The 17,741-nt window shown below is 50.1% G+C and overlaps 7 protein-coding genes across 7 annotated transcripts; 4 read left to right on the top strand and 3 right to left on the bottom strand.

Moving 5' to 3' along the window:
• Positions 1–148: 148 nt before the first annotated feature.
• On the top strand, positions 149–605 carry BCR38DRAFT_294221 (uncharacterized protein; the record flags this gene model as incomplete). Its single annotated transcript, XM_040854485.1, has 2 exons — positions 149–364; positions 441–605. Coding segments are annotated over 2 exons (381 nt in total), but the record flags the coding sequence as incomplete, so codon positions are not given.
• A 4,042-nt stretch (positions 606–4,647) lies between these two features.
• Positions 4,648–6,903, top strand: BCR38DRAFT_458453 (uncharacterized protein; the record flags this gene model as incomplete). The annotated part of the gene is made up of 3 exons (XM_040862164.1): positions 4,648–4,761; positions 5,020–6,546; positions 6,844–6,903. The coding sequence occupies 3 exons, from the start codon at positions 4,648–4,650 to the stop codon at positions 6,901–6,903; spliced, it is 1,701 nt and encodes a 566-aa protein (XP_040714921.1).
• A 59-nt stretch (positions 6,904–6,962) lies between these two features.
• On the bottom strand, positions 6,963–8,264 carry BCR38DRAFT_486012 (uncharacterized protein; the record flags this gene model as incomplete). Its single annotated transcript, XM_040863975.1, has 2 exons — positions 6,963–7,450; positions 7,511–8,264. 2 exons carry the CDS (start codon positions 8,262–8,264, stop codon positions 6,963–6,965), a joined length of 1,242 nt encoding a protein of 413 aa, XP_040714920.1.
• A 1,283-nt stretch (positions 8,265–9,547) lies between these two features.
• Positions 9,548–12,181, top strand: BCR38DRAFT_436349 (uncharacterized protein). Its single transcript, XM_040860448.1, has 3 exons — positions 9,548–10,202; positions 10,257–10,380; positions 10,431–12,181. The coding sequence occupies exons 1-3, from the start codon at positions 9,830–9,832 to the stop codon at positions 12,169–12,171; spliced, it is 2,238 nt and encodes a 745-aa protein (XP_040714919.1). The 5' UTR covers positions 9,548–9,829; the 3' UTR covers positions 12,172–12,181.
• Positions 12,182–12,443: 262 nt separating this feature from the next.
• On the bottom strand, positions 12,444–13,458 carry BCR38DRAFT_516424 (uncharacterized protein; the record flags this gene model as incomplete). Its single annotated transcript, XM_040865098.1, has 2 exons — positions 12,444–12,971; positions 13,024–13,458. The coding sequence occupies 2 exons, from the start codon at positions 13,456–13,458 to the stop codon at positions 12,444–12,446; spliced, it is 963 nt and encodes a 320-aa protein (XP_040714918.1).
• Positions 13,459–14,100: 642 nt separating this feature from the next.
• Positions 14,101–14,889, top strand: BCR38DRAFT_293898 (uncharacterized protein; the record flags this gene model as incomplete). The annotated part of the gene is made up of 1 exon (XM_040854483.1): positions 14,101–14,889. A coding segment is annotated over one exon (789 nt), but the record flags the coding sequence as incomplete, so codon positions are not given.
• Positions 14,890–15,208: 319 nt separating this feature from the next.
• BCR38DRAFT_486010 (uncharacterized protein) lies at positions 15,209–17,380 on the bottom strand (the record flags this gene model as incomplete). The annotated part of the gene is made up of 4 exons (XM_040863974.1): positions 15,209–15,502; positions 15,566–15,655; positions 17,221–17,290; positions 17,349–17,380. The coding sequence occupies 4 exons, from the start codon at positions 17,378–17,380 to the stop codon at positions 15,209–15,211; spliced, it is 486 nt and encodes a 161-aa protein (XP_040714916.1).
• Positions 17,381–17,741: the final 361 nt, after the last annotated feature.

The following is a 17,741-nucleotide window of genomic DNA, read 5'->3' as shown; positions in this document are numbered from 1 at the left end:
GGGCATGGCGAACCGGGACCAGGACATGCATGGCGGCGATGTCCTGCTGTTCGCCGAACGGTTTGGCAACCACATACACCAACATCGTCTCAATGTCGACTTGAACTACGCACACAACGCATTTCCCAACCCTCCGGCACAGAATCATGGCCCGCCCAAGCCAGTGCACGAGCCGCCTCCCCAGGCCAAGGAGGGCTTCACTAGAGACACGGGCGAGGATTTCGTACTCATCTGCCCAAGCTGTGACGAAGAGCTTGCCTACGATCCCGACGTCGAGGATGAGAACGGGCCACCTACCAAGAAGGCGCGCACCCGCAAGGACAAAGCTGAGCATCACTTCTGGGCTGTCAAGGCCTGTGGTCATGTGGGTCTTCTATTCATATTTCGTACCGCAATAATGTGTGTGGAAATGTTTTGCTAATCATGTCGACTGTGAGCAGGTCTACTGTAAGCGCTGCTACGACAACCGCAAGCCCAGCGCTAGAAACCCCGTGAAGGTTGGTTTCAAACCCCCTCCAACCGATCAGCGAAAACTCATGTGCGCTGTGGATGGGTGTGAGAGCGAGGTTAGTACTAAGACCGCGTGGGTTGGCATCTTTCTGTGAGAGATGGGGAGGAGGCAATGCCTGCCACAAGAACTGCTATTCCTGCAAGAAGGAGAGAGACAGATGAGCATGGAGAAAATGGTTGCTCCACCGCACATACATGATGACCCCTGGCACAACACATGACACATGGCATCAAACACCTTTGAAATTCACACGACACTGCGTACACAAGACAGCCGCCTCTAGGTGTATGCGCAGTGGGAAGATATTTGGTTGCAAAGCTGACAGCCCTGGGATGGCTTGTGCGAGCTCGATGAGCCATTTGGTCCCAGCAAGCTGGTTGTATTACATGTTGCCTTGCGCTTAGCTGATGAATCAACAAAGTAGACCAATCAGCGTACCAATTGCAGCTTGTCTTGTTCATATTCACGCCATTACAGCACCTATTAAGGCTTGTCTAATTTGGCAGACGGGCAGATGACGCATGGTCTGCTTTGTTCACAAGCAGTAGACAAAGTCATTGGGTACTGGTGAGTGGTAGATGGAATAGAGGTGAAATTCCATACCTACGTCTCTAGGAAGTAAGGATGATACTTGGAGTTGATGTGGCGTGGATAGGTCCCCTTCATGTCGAAACACCAACATTCCGGCACATCGACCTGCTAACTGGGCAACCAAGCGATATTGTATCATCGCACGTGGTTGGAATATTATGTGTCTTGAACCCGCGTCGTTGCCCTTACTTCTCAGGTCACCCATGGCTGCGCAAAATCTCAGTGTCCATCCTCGCTTGGAACTCCCCCTTAGGCAGAACCGAACTGTTCATCTCGTGCATCAAGATAAATATATCTACGGCGTTACTCGAGCAGGCGACGAGACCGCCGCATGGGCATGCGCATTTTCAGAAATATGCTACTGATGGGGTCGTGATTGTATGCACAAGATGAATAGTCCGGTTCTGCTAACGATACCATACATACGTGCGTTGCTGATTTGGGCAATTTACATGAATATAGTTCTGAATTTCACCTTGTTATTAAATTAGTCACTTTGGCAGTACGGCAGTAGCTCGTCAACTATGAATGTAATGTACTATGGGTGATCTCAAGGGCCTGTTCTGGTCTATGATGCATGGATGCTGCAGCTCAGCCGTGTATAGGAAGTCCTGACTGGGATGATCGCAAGTCACAGCCACTATCAGATGTGTTGGTTATAAGGTGGTATGATGGTCAGTCCATAACTGTTGAACACCGGAGGCGTGGTTTCCGCTAGGGAGCAACTTGATATATTCAAGTAGATACATTGCACGGGTGAGATCACACAAGCGCGAGTATAGATTTTCCCCACGTGACGTATGTGAGTAGCTAGTGGCGATAAATGATGAGTACTGACATCAGTCCAGGGAACATGCGAACAAGGTGCATACAAATTACTGAAGAACAGCGAGAAGATGGGCCAAAGTATTGTTGAGCTGGGGATCTACCGACCAGATTTACTTATCCATATATTTCAAAGCAAGGACTAGTACGATAGGCTGACTTCGGCAGGGCATGCAACACCATTACCTAAGGGAGTTCAGCTAGTTCAATAGGTCATGATAGCTTCAATATAACTCAGTTGGGACCCAGCGCCGACTAGGAGACCACCGTTCCATTCGAACTTCAAACGAATCGAACACTTCGCATTTCCCTTTCGAACTATTCGAACCCAAGCTTGCGTTTGACGCGTTCGATCGATTTGACATTCTGGTCCAGCCTTGGTTTGAGAAAAGGACTGGGTATTGATTAAAGCAGAGACCTACCAAGAACACACGTGCCCTCTCGTCGAAGGCTATATTCGATTGTACCAAAATCACGTCATTTCATTAAATTTCACGCAAGGAGGGGCACCTTCACACAACGTGAAGACTATGAGGGAGTGGCTAGACGGATGCGGGATTACAACGATGGAATGGCCTTCTCTCTCCCCAGATTTGAACCCAATCGAAGTTGTTTGGAACTGGATGAAGGATTATATTCAAGATAAACGGTCTAGAGGAAAGAACGAAAACACCTATACTACGCCAATATGTGCTCGAAGCGTGGGACGCTGTATCGGACGAATTACTCCGTGAACTGCTACTTTCGGTGCCAGCTTACTGTCAAGCTGTGATAATATCTGAAGTGCTTCATCATCGATTAACGTACCCCACAAGCAAGTTGGCCACTTTTTCTTGGCACCGTATGAATAACTTCAATAACTTAACTAAACTAAAAAATAATAATTCAAACTAATCGGAATCCTCTTCCTCGTACGTATCTTCATCATTCTCACAAGTACGAGCATTATGTCCGGGCTCTCCGCAGATCCTACACCGCCGTCGGCGTGGTTCGGCCCGTCTCGTACGACGACGACTTACACGTATATCATCCTGTAGCTGCTGTTCAATATCCCGTTGAGACTGTAAGTCCTGAGCGTCTCGTAAACTAAGAGATCCTCCATCTTGTAGCTGTCGATTTTTAGTCCTTCGACGACGGCTTAGCTCTTGATTAGCCTTCCGAAGTGCAGTGACCTCATCCTCAAGTAAAACTAACCGGTGTATAACAGCCGTCGCACCACGTGAAAGTTGGTCAATAGCCGTAAGTATTGTCGTCGGGGAGCTATTCTGATGCTGTAAGATTCTGTTTTTAACGTATTCAGACTGGGATTGCGCCTCGGTTGGGTTATTTGGAGTCTTTGATTCCCAGATTAAGGAGGCGCCAGACGAGCTCCCAGGAGGTGTAGGCGTGTGTAGCTTAATATCCAGCTGTGAAATCACATATTCCGGGTCGTACGGAATAAGTCCTGTCCCCCTGAAACCTGCCTGTATATTCGACTTAGTTATAGTCGTGTCACGACCTGGGTTGCATCGCATTGGTAGAGACCTCGATTAGGTGCTATCGACGAAGATTCTACTCTAAGGAGCGAAGGAAAGAAGATGACAACTTAGGTTTGAGGGAGCGCGACTAAGTCATCCACGCTTGGCGGGGCTCCTACAAGGGTTATGATTGGCTTCCCATCTGACACTGCCACGGCAGGTGTTCCAGCTGTAAGTCACCTGGTTGTAGTGAGTCTGCGAGGGTTGACCTTCACACTCAGTACCTCAATACGCTAATACGGGATACACACTATACTCTCGCAGAGACCTCGCAACGGCAACAGGAGAACCAGTAGTTAGTGGGACTATTGTAAGGTGGCTGCTAGGGACGGGTCGGACAGCTTCAAGGCCCAGATAGCATCGATCTTCTCAGGGGGACTTTGTTGGTAGGTTGAGAACCAACGTAGTATGGTAGTGAACGCAACGCAGTCGCCAATAGGGCGAGCCGACGACGCAGCGTATGTATTTAGTCCAGCCATTAGGGCACGGTTTGACATACGGGAGTACTAGTAGAGGTACCGGGGGCTTCGAGCCTACGGCGTATTTAATAATAATATAATTGTCAGATGTATATAGCTCTGAATAAATTTCAATAAACTTTAGTCTGTTGTGGCTTTTTAATTGAACTTGAAATTATAGTGTGGTAAAAAGTGCGCGACTCGGTGTTAAACCACGTTATATAATTATTACGTAGGGATAGTACTAGGCCTTCCCCTAATATTTCATAGAAATTCAACGTATCAGCGTACTCCTCCTTTTCATAGCGTAAGATTCTATATAGTATCGTTAGCTACCTATAGCTATTAACTTCAAGTCAAAGCTGAAATATCAGACCTGTTGGGGAACCTCGGAGATGGGAAGGTACGGCCAAGCGTAGGGCTACAAAACCCCGCTTCAAACCAGAAGTAACCATCATAAAGAAAGAAAAAAAAAACATCTTTTTTTGGCCTTCATATAAATCTCTCGGAGGCGTTGATTGTTAGACTATATGACATGTCTTGCGAGTCCTTAACTATTTTCCGCCCCTCATTTGATCACTGACACATTTTTCATTTTCCTGCAGCTGATATTGTTCAGGCACGGGAAAGCGATGCCACGTCTCATGGAATATGGTGACTGGACATATGAGCCACCTGCTTCCACAAATACACAAATACAAGCCTCCCAAGCTGCCAAGCCTGGTCTTTGCCGATAGACATTAGCATGCTCGGCCCAGCTTCCCCGCATCCCCAATGTCGACCCCGCCCCGTCTCGGGATCGCGACGCAGGATGACGAGGAACAGGGTTTACAAGAGCATCAGCTTGCGGGTGCTCCCCGTACGATACTACATCATTTCGGGACGACTAGCCCAGGCAAGCGAGCACCGTAAAATCAGAGCATAGCACGAATGGACCGGGCTCGTTACCATTTAACATGGGGGAGTCCCCTGGCTCAGATTTGACTTGATGCCAACCGGCTCATTTCGCCAGACGCTTTTTCCTGCTTGTCCAGTACTTTGGTTCACTTGCATAATGAAGTCGGCAAAGATCTCCCTCGTCGTGACACTACTAGCTACCGGGGACACCACGGCACAGGACGTGCAAATTTCCATCCCCACCAACCTCAGCACACGACCCTTCGTCTCTGATGTCTACGGCTACTCGATCGAGCCCATCTGGGTCGATGCCTACTTGAGCACGCCGTTGGCTGCCAACTTGCTCAATATTATCGCCAATGTCACTGGAAAGCACCCTCCTCTGCGCATTGGTGGAAACTCGGCCGACGCGACATACCAACACGCCATACTTTCCACGGGAAATGACTCAGTTGCCCTCCCATCCCTTCCCGACGCCGTCCAGCTCAACATAACCCCGACCTGGTACCGGACTTGGAGTGACTATTTCCCCCAAGGATCGGACCTCATCTTCACGCTGAACTTTGCCGTTAACGACTCGGCATGGGTTAATGGACTGGCACAGGCTGAAGCTGCACATGAGGCCCTGGGGAGCAAGCTCAAAGCATTCGAGCTAGGCAATGAGATCGACCACTGGATCAACAAGGGTTGGCGGGACGAGACATGGCGCGTCGACACGTACTTGTCCCAGTGGCGAAACCTGACGGGCCAGATTGTGAACTCGCCATGGTACAAGAATGCCACAAACCCGCCCACGATCCAGTCGGGCGTGTTTGCGGACCCACCATGGGTTCCCGACCAGCAGGACGAGATGGATGATTTCGACATCGTCAACCTGACGGCGCAAGAGTTCCAGTCGGACCGCGATCTGATTTCCAGCTACGCCATCCACCTCTATCCACAGTCCACATGTGATACCGAACGATGGTACCGTATGTCCCTGGACTTGCTGTCGAACCATACGACCCTCTGGCTCAATGTTTCACAGTATATCCCGCAAGTCGCGGCCGCTGAAGCCGCCGGGACACCGCTCGTCATGGGCGAGACAAATTCGGTGAGCTGTGGCGGCAGAAGCGGCATCAGCGACACTTTTGGTGCCGCCCTGTGGGGGGTTGACTATGTGCTCATGGCTGCATCGCTCGGAATTCAAAAGGTTTACTTCCACCTTGGTGCGCAAAGCGAGTACAGCAGTTTTACGCCCCAGGGATACGAATACAAAAACGACACGCTGACAGCTGGCATTCGACCGGGATGGTACGGACACTACTTTGTCGCAAAGGCTATGGCTGCGCCCGAGAACGAAACGTTGAGCCTTGCGGCGTTGCCGGGGGCCAACTCGAGTGAATTGAGTGGTTATGCCGTCTATTCTGGAGCCCAGGTGCAGAAACTCGTCTTCCTGGACATGGGAGTTTGGAATGGGACCAAGGGGCTGAGCAATCCGTCAACCTTGAACGCGACGGATGGGACGGTGTTCAGTGAAGGAGAGCGGCCCAACACCACGTTGAGAGTTATGACACCCTGGGAAAAGGGGAGCAGCGTCACTATCACGAGGTTATCAGCGCCTGGCACGAATGCAAAGAGCAATGTGACAGTGGCTGGCCTGAGCTTCGATGGTGAGACGGGAGACAAAGTGGGCGAGGAGACGGTGGAAGCTGTCACGGTGGAGAATGGCGGTCTTGTTGACTTGCGTATTGTGCGAGCTGAGGCGGTGCTGCTTGAGCTTGTCGAGGGCAGCAATGGCAACAGCAATGGCTCCGGCGACAGTCTCGCGGTCTCAGCTGGAGCTGGGAAGAGCATCGATATTGTGTTTGCCATGCTGGCTGCGGTGTCACTGAGTGTAGGCCTTGCTTTGCGATCATTTGAGCCTTAGCCTTCAACCGACAGTGTGTAAGGTAACGGCAAGCCTAGACCATTACGCCACATAGACCAAAAGATCTAGCAGTTCTGACACTCAGTGGTAGGACTGAGGCTTAACTCTGCTTTATAGCTCTTTACTCCCTTACAGTGTTTGAAGAACCCGTTCTTGAGCACTGGAACTTGCCTGCTTGTTGCAAGAACCCCGTAAACTGGTTCTATACAACGATTGTGCGCCCCCAAGGTAAAATATGAAGCACCGCCTCTGCGTCACCGATTCATTGTTTCATTTGGCCTAACAAATTGCACATACAATCCCGTATCCTCTATTTTGTCAAGCACCTCTGCCACAACTTGACTTTTTAGCTCTCCTTCCTCGACATACTCTTTCAGGTCCTCCTTGATACGGTAACATTGATCATCGACCAGGTCATCTATTAAATCCTGCGTCCCGTCTCTGTGCTCATCTAGCTGCTGTTGTACCAATTCCATCTCATCCGCCACACGACTGTCTATACGCTCTGCGATGCGTGGCCACATCTTCTGCTCTATAATGGTCGGCAAGCTCCTCTCCATGTCAGCCAAGATTTCGCTCTTCAACTCGGCTAGCATTTTCCGAATCACTGGCAGCACCAGATTATGGTTTGTGACGCCATGGCTCTGAAATCCGGCTTCGGCGTCGGATTCACCATCGGAACTTATACGCCGCCGCTTCTTTTTAGTATAATCAGAGAAATCACCAGTAGCAACACTGGAACCTATGAGAGCGTGAGTTTCAAGTTCTCATAGGTGGCGCACAATACAAAGTTCGTACTTACCCTCTGCCGCCATGTGCGGTAGGGGCTGCCGTGGCTCCAGCGAATCATAGGAGGGTGGATTCAGGCTCGGATCCAGATTCGTCGCCCGTGTCAAGTGAGCTTCGGTGTCAGGAGCACCAACACCCAACTCTATGTGTTGACCGCCCTCGCCACCGTACAAAGTATCAATGTCGGGCTTGCCCACCATGGGTTGACACGCCGACTCAGATACGGCTTTGCAGAGCAAAAGCCAGCGCGACTTGGATAGCACTTTGGGTGCCAGGTGAACTTGGAAACTACTCTGTCGGGCGAGCAGGCGTAGCGAATCTAATACGTGACCGGCGCCCCTGTTCTTCGGTGTGAGATGGGCTACCTTGGGACCGACGAAGTCGACGACGCCAGCATTGTGTAGGGTGAAATGCAGGCTCCAGCGCGTTCGTTTCGGCTTCTTCTTCCTTGGCATCTCCTTGTTGATTGGCCCGGCGTGGTCTTCGTTTTCGTCCGCGGTGAGCAGCGTAAGCGTGCGAATGCGATTAGGGGGGATGATGAGGTATAGAGTAGTCTTAATGTTTTCTGAAAATGCGCCCTTGAGCTCGATCGATGTACGCATTGTGAAGAAGCCTGTACCAGCTGAGGCATTATAGCCCACCGAGAGTTTCATGACGTGGAGCAAGGTCGACTTCTCCCAAGACACATCAACAGGTGTTGTAGAAACGTCGATAGTCGTTGTATCTGATGTGTCGGAGGCGGTCGATTCGTCATCTTGTTGAGCCATGGCGGATGTATAGATAATAAAGTAAAGCCTGTGACACGTCAGTGATGGGAACCATGTTCATCGATAACAGGCGTAGTGGGAATGAGCTGAGGTCGTTGGCGCGGCAGCATCCCAACTTGTTCCATCTCACAACCATGATGCCAATGACGGCTTCTGGTGGCAGACGGGAAGCGCCGATCTGTTGATTCGACGAATACGCGAGAACCAGGAAGAAAGGAAGGCAGGCATGACGTCCCCGCATGCTTTGGCCGGACAGAGAGACGGCCATCAAGAGAGCGGCATGGCTGACAGGCGACCTTCGCTGTTGCGAAAGGTCCCTTCCCAAGGCCCCGGTTCATTTCATGCAGCAAAAGATGTGGTTAAGCACACTTTGACATGAGCAGAAGTCGGCATTTCCCGGCTTGGGCGCCATGGACCGCATTCCCGACGGCATCTCGAGTAAGGCAAGCATGCGCGGCTACCCGACGGTGCGAGTACCTTTGAACGTTGCTGTTTTTGCTGTTGATATCACTGTTATGGTGGTGATACTGGTGGTGGTGATGTCGGCGTGTCCAGTGTTGCGGTGTTTGTTTCGGTCGTGGATGGTCGATGGGGATATGCAAAGACGGTAGAAATGGATGTTGAGGTGATGTCGATTGAGCTTGCGGAAGTGGTTAAAGTTAGCGTGGGCTGAGTGGGGCTTCAGACTAACGTAATCCACCTAGAAGCAGGCCACACTCCTTAGCGAGTGTTACGAACCGTTGCTTCTGTGGGATCGCGCTGTTACTGAGGGATTCAACCTTCAGATGATGACTCTGTACAGATCCTGTATTGGTTACGATGCTCGATGCGCAGTGTGATGTGTATATTGACTGCTCGGAGTGCTGTGTAACAAGTTACATCTAAGGTAGGTAGGCAGGTGCCGACCTTTTTATCTACACAAGCGATTTCACTGCCTTAGGCACCACCTCAGGCACCACCTCAGGCACACATATGGCGCTCAATCCCACAGTTACTGGCATTCCGGCTGCATATGAAGGTAAAGAAGGGAAGTACAGTCCGAGCCGCACAAGGGCACTAAAGTATCTCGCGTGTGCCCTTAGGCCACCAATTCCACAGGTTCTAACTAAACCCAACAAGCCCGATGTGTCATATATTCACGTATCTTTTGATGTGACCTTAATGTGACGGTAATGTGACCGTTCGGTGTGATGGATTGATTGTTGCGTGTGTTCTCTGTGATCTGCTCTGCAGAGGGATTTCTGGCTAAGTCCCAGTGGCTGGTAATCACGCAACTCTTGATAGGTCACGTGACCCCTTATATTTGACACTTGACGCACACTTATGGATGTTTGAATAAGCAAGGTGGGCATTGCCAAGCTTCCTGCCACCGCTGTACGACCTGACTTCAGCTTTGGTACTACTCCAACAACTAGGCAACAGTACTTTAAACAGTAGCCTTACTACCGTAAAATTATGCAGACCGAGTTCCCTTTCGATACACGTGTACGGAGCATCTTCCACTTAGTTATATGACGTTAGAAGTCACTAGCTGAACACACAGCAGGCCCAACGACAATCTAGATATGACTTCACCGGCGGTATCAGCACTTTCCCTCGAGCCGACAAATATTCATTCAGTCGAGTCACACGAGTTGAAATTGCTAACAAACCCTTCGCCAAATCCCGTTTCGGTGCCCGATGAGAGCGGACCTCTTGGGTCTCAGTCTGAAATTGCCCCTGAGAGAAATCACCAACGCAACCAGATTTTGCGGAGCTGGATACCTGAGATAACGTCATTTCTCGGTTCTCTGCTGCTTTTGGTTGCCATCGTCGTAGTGCTTCGAGCGTACGATGGAATCCCGCAACCGGAGTGGGCTACAGGCATAAACCTCAATTCTCTCATTGCAATCCTCTCAACAATATGCCGAGCAACGATGCTGGTTGTGATAGCCGAAGGTGAATTTACTCCGAGTATGAGAGGGCAGCTAGAAAGCTGACTCATTACGATAGTGATTAGTCAGCTCAAATGGATTTGGTTCGACAAGATTCGACCGTTGGGTGATCTGGAAATGCTAGACCGTGCAAGTCGTGGCTTTTGGGGCTCGCTGCGTTTGCTGTTCTCGCATATTCGACTGTGAGAAGCTTCGGTATCGTCGTAATTGCAGTGCTAACATGGACGTCCAGGCCTTTCGTAATGATTGCAGCCTTCGTCGTCGTCGTGTCCGGAGCCTTCGGCTCCTTTACCCAGCAAGCCATCCGCACATCTCTGTGCAAAGTACCAGTGCTTGGTTACAACGCGACTGTGCCCGTCGCACACTACGTGGATTCAGTTGAAGATGCGTACGTGTTCCAGAGCCATGGACCTGTCTCTTTCCAACTTGGAAATCCCATGAAAAGCGCTCTAGTCAACGCACTTACAACTGCCGATGATGGGACGAGCAGGCTAAATTTTAATTGTCCAACTGGCGACTGCACATTTCCAGACCAGGGAGAAGGGTTGTCATATTCATCCATCGGGATGTGCAATGAGTGTGTCGACATTACGTCGTCTGTACGGCAGTGGCCGGGTCAGAATGCGTCTTACATAGACCAAATGGGCCTCAATCTTACGATTACGGGCATGAATAATAATCAATCGATAGCTGCTGCTTTCACAGGCTACTGGTCGAGTATAACAGCCGAACAGCCGACGTACGAGTCCCTCTGGGGCGAAGATTCAACTAGCCAGAGGGTCACTTATCTGACGTTTACATGGGCACCGTGCACTATCAACGAGACAGACCCGGTTGCCGGAGGCGATCGAAATAGTGGCTTATTTTACAACTGGATCTGCCCGAAGTCGGACTACCCCTATATTCCAGACATGGAAAATTCGCTCGCCGTATTGGCTGTCAATTGCACCTTCTACCCCTGCTTGCGGAACTACAAGGCCAGAGTGACGAACGGGATACTTCAGGAAACAACAGTCTCGCACATCAGAATGAAAGGAAACTCAAGTTTATTCGATAACCCTAGCGCCTTAAAGGAGCCATGCTTTATTGACGGACTGCGCTATGATGCGAAGAACATATCAGAAGTCCCAAATATCAATGAACGAAATTTCACCAGTATCTGGAAGAGTGGAGAAGTGGTAGAAGCACCGACGGAGTGCGTTTATCGCTTGTCCTCTGTGCTCGCTCAAGGGATAACTCAATACATGCGCGACCGTTTCTTCGAAGCACAATGCTGGTGGGATTCTAATAACTACAGCAGCAACCTTAGCCACGTTAGTTGCCCCGATGAGGCCTGGTGGCTGGACGCATTATTTAAAAAAGGATTTGCGACATTTGATACTGTCGATTCACTCATGCGCAACGTCTCCGTTGTGGCAACCAACCGTTTGCGAACGGTGGGCATCGACGGGAACTGGAGAGCTCCAGAGTATGCCCTTGGAACTGTCTGGAACCAAACGGTTTGCACAAATGTCGACTGGCGGTGGATCGTTCTTCCCGTCTCATTAGAGTTCCTGACGTTTTGTGTTCTGGTTGTCGTCGTGGGCCTGAGCTGGCAAGAGAGAGAAACTAGACCTGTCTGGAAATCCTCGGTCCTCCCACTCCTGTTCCATGGTCTCAAGACGGATGAGCAGCGCACAACATTCGCAGACACAACGTCCCGAGGAGAAGAATCAGATGCGCCGACTCAGCTTCGTCCGATGCAAGATCGAGCACAAACCATGGCAGTGCGTCTGATCACAGAACCAGGCAGTTCGGGATTCCTGGTCGAGGGTGCACTGCTAGGTAAAGAAAAACGTCGACTGAATACTTTAAATCGAGGGAAAATTCACCGGTGCAGGGATGCAGACTTAGATTCGCTGTTAGAAGTCTCCTTGCCGCTAAGGGCAAGCGGATCCGCCCTAGGTGAAGATAGTATCACTCACGGGAGATAATAAATGTGAAGTTAAGATAGCCTAGGTCTAGGTAAATATATTAGAATAAAACTAGTGCATATTCGGATTAGTCAATTCTCCCTTTTCCACGACGAGAATATGCATAAATATCTGCATACCAAAGATTATCTCCGCCATATAGCTTGTAGTCTTGACAGACTGAGTTACCGATCCATGTAAACGATGCGGAATCACATAAACTCTGGGTCAACATCTAGCGCTGGCTTAATGAGTTTCAGTGGTGGCCTGGGAGAGCGGTGAAGGCCCATCAACTAGGCAACTGTCAGTGCCCTACGATAAACAACCCAGGCCCGGCGAAGATTACTGGAGTTGACCTGGAATACGCCCTCTAACATAATACAGATTAGACTCTCGACTGTTCCGTGCCTTTCTTCCTTGGTTGTTACCCATGTCGTAGCAGCCGTCGTCAAGCGACGCATAAGTACACTCTGTGGTTCCGAAAGGCCAGGGAAGTTTTCTCCACATGGACTTTGTAGAGTGATTGCAAAGATGAGCATAAGTTTGGCCCAAATGACTGGGTGAGTCTGAGGACCGGAAAGCTCAGCTGGAGAGTACGATGCCGCGAGCTTCTCGTGTGTCAGCTTGCTATGAGGTTGAGTGTTGAGCAAGAGTGTGTAGCGAGACGGTTTTAAGCTCTCTCTGAGCAAAATCTTGGCATCCCCTTCAGCTGGAAAGGCTGAAATTAAGTGATAAAGGACGGTTTTGAGCTCCGCTTGACCTGATACACCTTGCGCGTCCGTTGTAAAGATTGAGCTGGTTGGAGCGAATTCTCCAAGACTCTGAATGATAATTAGGAATCAAATATAAGATTTTCGGGGGTTAATTATATACCTCTGTAGGCGTAAGAGGAGCCCAAATTGACGATGGCTCTGAATTATTGGAGTGAGTGGCCCGGGCACCATAGTTGTCTTGCCATGGTTGTTCTTCAACCTGGCTTGTCGCACCAACATGCTTGCTAGCAAGAAAGTCTTTCATGAAGCCTTCAACTCTTGATATCCGCTGACCGAGGTGTCGGTTTCCCTTTCTTGCCGGAGAAAAGTCTTCTGGCATCTCCTGACTGATACATGGTGCATGGCGACGTTGGCAGCCGGTACAAGTAACATCATCGGGCGATGTAAATATGCACCTGATCTTCTGCCTTTTACATTCCCAGAAAGATCGGGTCCCTTTGCGAACCTTCCTCCGCTTAGCTTGGTTGAGTGAGTCGTCCATGGTGGCGTTCGAGGGTACTGCCGTAGTCGGATCTTCATTTAAGTCGTCAATCATGTCGTCAGTGGATATCTGGACCTGGATGTTGTATTTCCAAAGCGGTGGAGAGATGGCTGGGAGCTTTGCGAAGGATCGTGGTTGGATGCAATGGTACGATTAATAATTCCGCCGTCACGGGCGAAACTGTTGGTACGACCTGTTATTTTGTCCCGACCTATGCGCTTCACTCTATGACAACTACCATTCTCGGCGCTCACCCATTTCGCCGGAAAAGCATTACAAATTCTTGAAATCTTGGAGATTGCATCATGTATGTTGATAGGGTTTTCTTGCTTTCTCCAGCTTACCTTCAACTACCATGCTCCAATGGTGTACAGGTCTTACTTAAGTACCATTTCTGCCAAACGGCGTACCGAACAAGTGTGGCTTTACAGAGCTACACGTGAATACCTAAGGTATGTAAAGTGTTAATTATCTCTACCGACGGGAAACATCATGCTGATTTGCGCAATAGCAACGACAACTAGAAATCCATCGGCACAGCAAGTCAACCCCCTCCGACTAGGCCACTTCGTTGTAAATATGGCTTCCCAAGTCGGCCAAGACGAGCTCAGAGATGAGATACCGCCAATTAATCTGCAGAATTGGACTGCTCACGCAAACGGACTGGATCTCGAGAAGTCGGCAGACCCTCCAGCTCCCACCGGCGGCTCTCCACGTCCTCCCGATGGTAGACTCGTCGCATGGCTCCAGGTCGCCGCGGGCTTCGTGCTCTTCTTCAACACATGGGGCATGATCAGTTCGTTTGGCGTCTTCCAAACCTACTATGAGTCCGGCGAGATCTTTCAGCGCTCTTCCGCCGACATTTGTTGGATTGGCTCTACCCAAAGCTTCCTGCTACAGCTTACTGGGCTCATCGCTGGTCCTGTCTATGACAGAGGTTACCTCCGCACGCTTCTCTTCACCGGCAGCTTCATGATCGTTTTCGGACTCATGATGCTACTCTTCTACATCTCCTTCTACCCGCAGAACCGCGGCTTCACTGACACGTCGCTGGCGTTCTACATTACCACCATATTCAATGCTGCGTCCATCTTAGGCCAGATCCTACCGAACGCGGTTGCTGACCGCATTGGCGTGGTCAATACCATAGTGCCATTGTGGGTTCTTCTTGGCGTCGTGATCTTGTGCTTGCTCGGCGTGCGCAACGAGGCGGGAATGATCGTCGAGGCGATCGTTACCGAGTTGTTCAGCGGCGGCGTCGTCGCGCTGCCACCTGTCGCCTTCCGTTTGCTGATGGAGAACAAGTCCATGATTGGCACACGAATTGGACAGGGTTTCGCGATTGCCGGCCTTGGATTGTTGGCTGCTGGACCAAGTGGTGGTGCCGCTCTCGGGGCCGGCGATCGGTTGAATTGGACTGGCCTTTGGGTTTACGCGGGTGTCACGGCGATTGCAGCTGGAGTGATCGTCCTTGTTGTCCGAGTCATGAGATCTGGATTTGCGCTGAACGTGAAGGCTTAATCGACGAGACTGACTGAATGTACGGAGAAGGGTGGCTTATATGGCATTTGAAGTTTACTCTTCTATGGTCCAACAAACGATGACCGAAAGCAAGATAATAAAATAAGAAGGGTGAACTCCTCAAGAGCAAGGAAAAGCATGGATGCAGGTATTTCTATGTAAAATGTGTATAATAAAACATATTCATACTCTCACCATGGTCCCTATATGGCTGTACTCGAATATCCAATCGTCTCTTCCCCCGTCATTAATAGTCATCATTGTCATGGCGTGACGCGCCTGTTTACTGATATAGAGTAGGAGGTGGGTCGTTAGCGGCCAGTATCTCCTCGAAGGTGACAAAGTTCTCATTTCCTGCTACGTCCTCTTCGACCTCGACACCTCCCTCGTTTTTAAGAGGAGATATTCGGATCGTAAGTCGGACGGTTCGGTTATAACGGGCGAGCTGTCGGGTTTGCTTGCTAATAGGTCGTGTTCTAACCCTTCTCCAGATGTTTGGAGTGTATTGTCTACTTGATTTTGCCTGCCTTTGTCGGAGTTGTGGATCGGACAGGCGGAGTCTGATATCTTCCTCTTCCTGTTCTTTGTGGATGAGGACATTAGGGGGTCCCTAACTTTTCAAAGACGCCATCACTCTTACCGCACCCTGAAGTTGTCTGAAGATTTCCTCTGCTAGGAACTGAGAAATGACAGGAGCCTTGTTGTAGAACGCTCGTGCGATGGTTGGGTACTAAAGTTGGCGATGAGTTTCCTAAGTTGTACGGCATTGTGATCTTTGACTTATATCTAATCGAGGGAATTTCTCGGTGGAGGAGCCCGCAGTGATGAACTCAGCGAAAAGCTGTAATGTATTCTCGGCTATTCATCATGAAAGTTTTATGGCTCCGGGGGAATATGTAGAGAAGGTAGGATTGGCGACGGACTGATTGGTGTCCTCGTGGAGACTGTGAGGAAAGGAAGACAAGCAGATAGTCTTGAACGGAGGGATGGGCACCTCCTTACATACCCAGCCTTCTCCTATTCCTGGAAGTACAGAGAGAGCTTTCCACCACGCTGTCGACCCCCTGCCTCTATTTGTACCTGACACTCATAAAGTGGGATAAGGGCTGGAAGGGAAAGTGCCTCCATCCACCGTTATGGCGCAAAGCACCGGCAGTCAGGAATTTGAGGTCGGGTGCTCCTATTCGACCTCCCGATAATATCAAGGCAATGCCCCCTCAACAGTGTTGGCTCCATCCATAGCCTGCAATGATGGTGGTCTGGGCAAATAACCCCTGTTCTTCTACCCTGACGACAACGCGTTCAACCGCATCAATAGCACGCAGGCCTGACTCATGCCGCTCCGAGGCGGGCTGTGAGAAGTATTTGAATCCTCCAGAGCACCGAAATGACATCCCTGAATATGCCCCTTTTGGCCTGGTCGCTGAGCCCATACCCGAAATTCGCCGGTTCGATGAGGAATGTATCTCCACCTGTCTTCTACCAGCCGCGGCGCCCCAACTCCCTTGAGGCTTTGGAATGAGTGGCTATCGATGAGTACTATTTCGAGGAATGGATAGAGAGCAGACTGGCTGATACTTGGAAGACAATACCGTTGGTGGCCATCCTGACCGATTCCAAAGTAAATGCCGGGACCCGACGGAGCAAACCTGTTTTAAATCTCGACATATGCTGTACTACCATCTTATATGCTCGGCAATTGGTCGAGTATTGACGCATCCGAAGGTATGGCCGGGAATGCAAAACGCCGAATAGTGAGGAGTCTGACTCTTAGAGCTAACGAGGAACAACCTACAAGGGATCCGCTTGACTAAAATGAAGACACATCCTAGGGATCAGATTCTGCTTGGTTATCATGGACACATTCTCAAACAGGCAATCCGAGATACCTCCATCTCTAAAGACGACCGGAAAGACCGTGATGGAATAGCGGGTACGATAATGGAGTTGGTTAGAGCCTTGCTAGGTGATAGACGCCACCAAAATCCGGGCATGTCTCTATCCGTTGGCCCGTAGCTATTGATACGTCTGCTGACCTACTTCTTCCTGATGGCACTGATGCTCATTGAGGCACACACGTCCATGCATGAGAGTATGACGGTGTCGACGCACGCGCAAAAAAAAAGTCCCGCGTACCGCCGGTACACGATCTTTTGGTTGCGGAACTCAACGAAGTTGGACTGCTACTTTTGGTCCCGGGGCGCGACTAGGCGGTGGACCTGTTTGGAACAGAAGTTGGTATATAATAGGAAGAAGAGGGAGGGGGAGGGAATGAGGAAGAGAAGGCGAACGCACCTCGCCCTTGAGCTTGATCTTCTCATTGTCGCTGTACGGGACGTACCATTTCGCCAGTCGCGTCTTACCTCTGTACGCGTCATCAGTACTCTTGTAATTGATGGTGACTGGCTGCTGTAGAAACTCACTGCCTGTTTTGTATCAGAATGAACGACAACATTTTGGCGCTGGCCGGAAATGATGGTGGCGTCGACTCGCAGCGTTGCGATGGTGATTAGAACATGAAGTCAGCATCACGATTCTTCATGTCCTAATCACCATCGCAATTCGGATGTGATGTTCCGTGCATATTGCAACTTGAACATTGTGCGCGCCTTCTTGTACAAGTTAACAAGTCTTTGACCTACAGCTCCAGATTAACCCAGTCTGGTACCCGTACGTAATAATTTAGACGTACAATTGGGCGGGTCATGACATAAAGGATGTAGGACATGGTAGTTACTAAGACGCACCGGGGAGGTTAATAAAATATAACATATTTCACCCCGATTCCGACACCCCTGTAAACCCCAACAATAACC

The sequence above is a fragment of the Pseudomassariella vexata genome (assembly GCF_002105095.1).
Source record: "Pseudomassariella vexata strain CBS 129021 chromosome Unknown BCR38scaffold_8, whole genome shotgun sequence".
In the NCBI taxonomy this organism is placed as follows: domain Eukaryota; kingdom Fungi; phylum Ascomycota; class Sordariomycetes; order Amphisphaeriales; family Pseudomassariaceae; genus Pseudomassariella; species Pseudomassariella vexata.
This window is presented reverse-complemented; position numbering and strand designations above follow the sequence as displayed.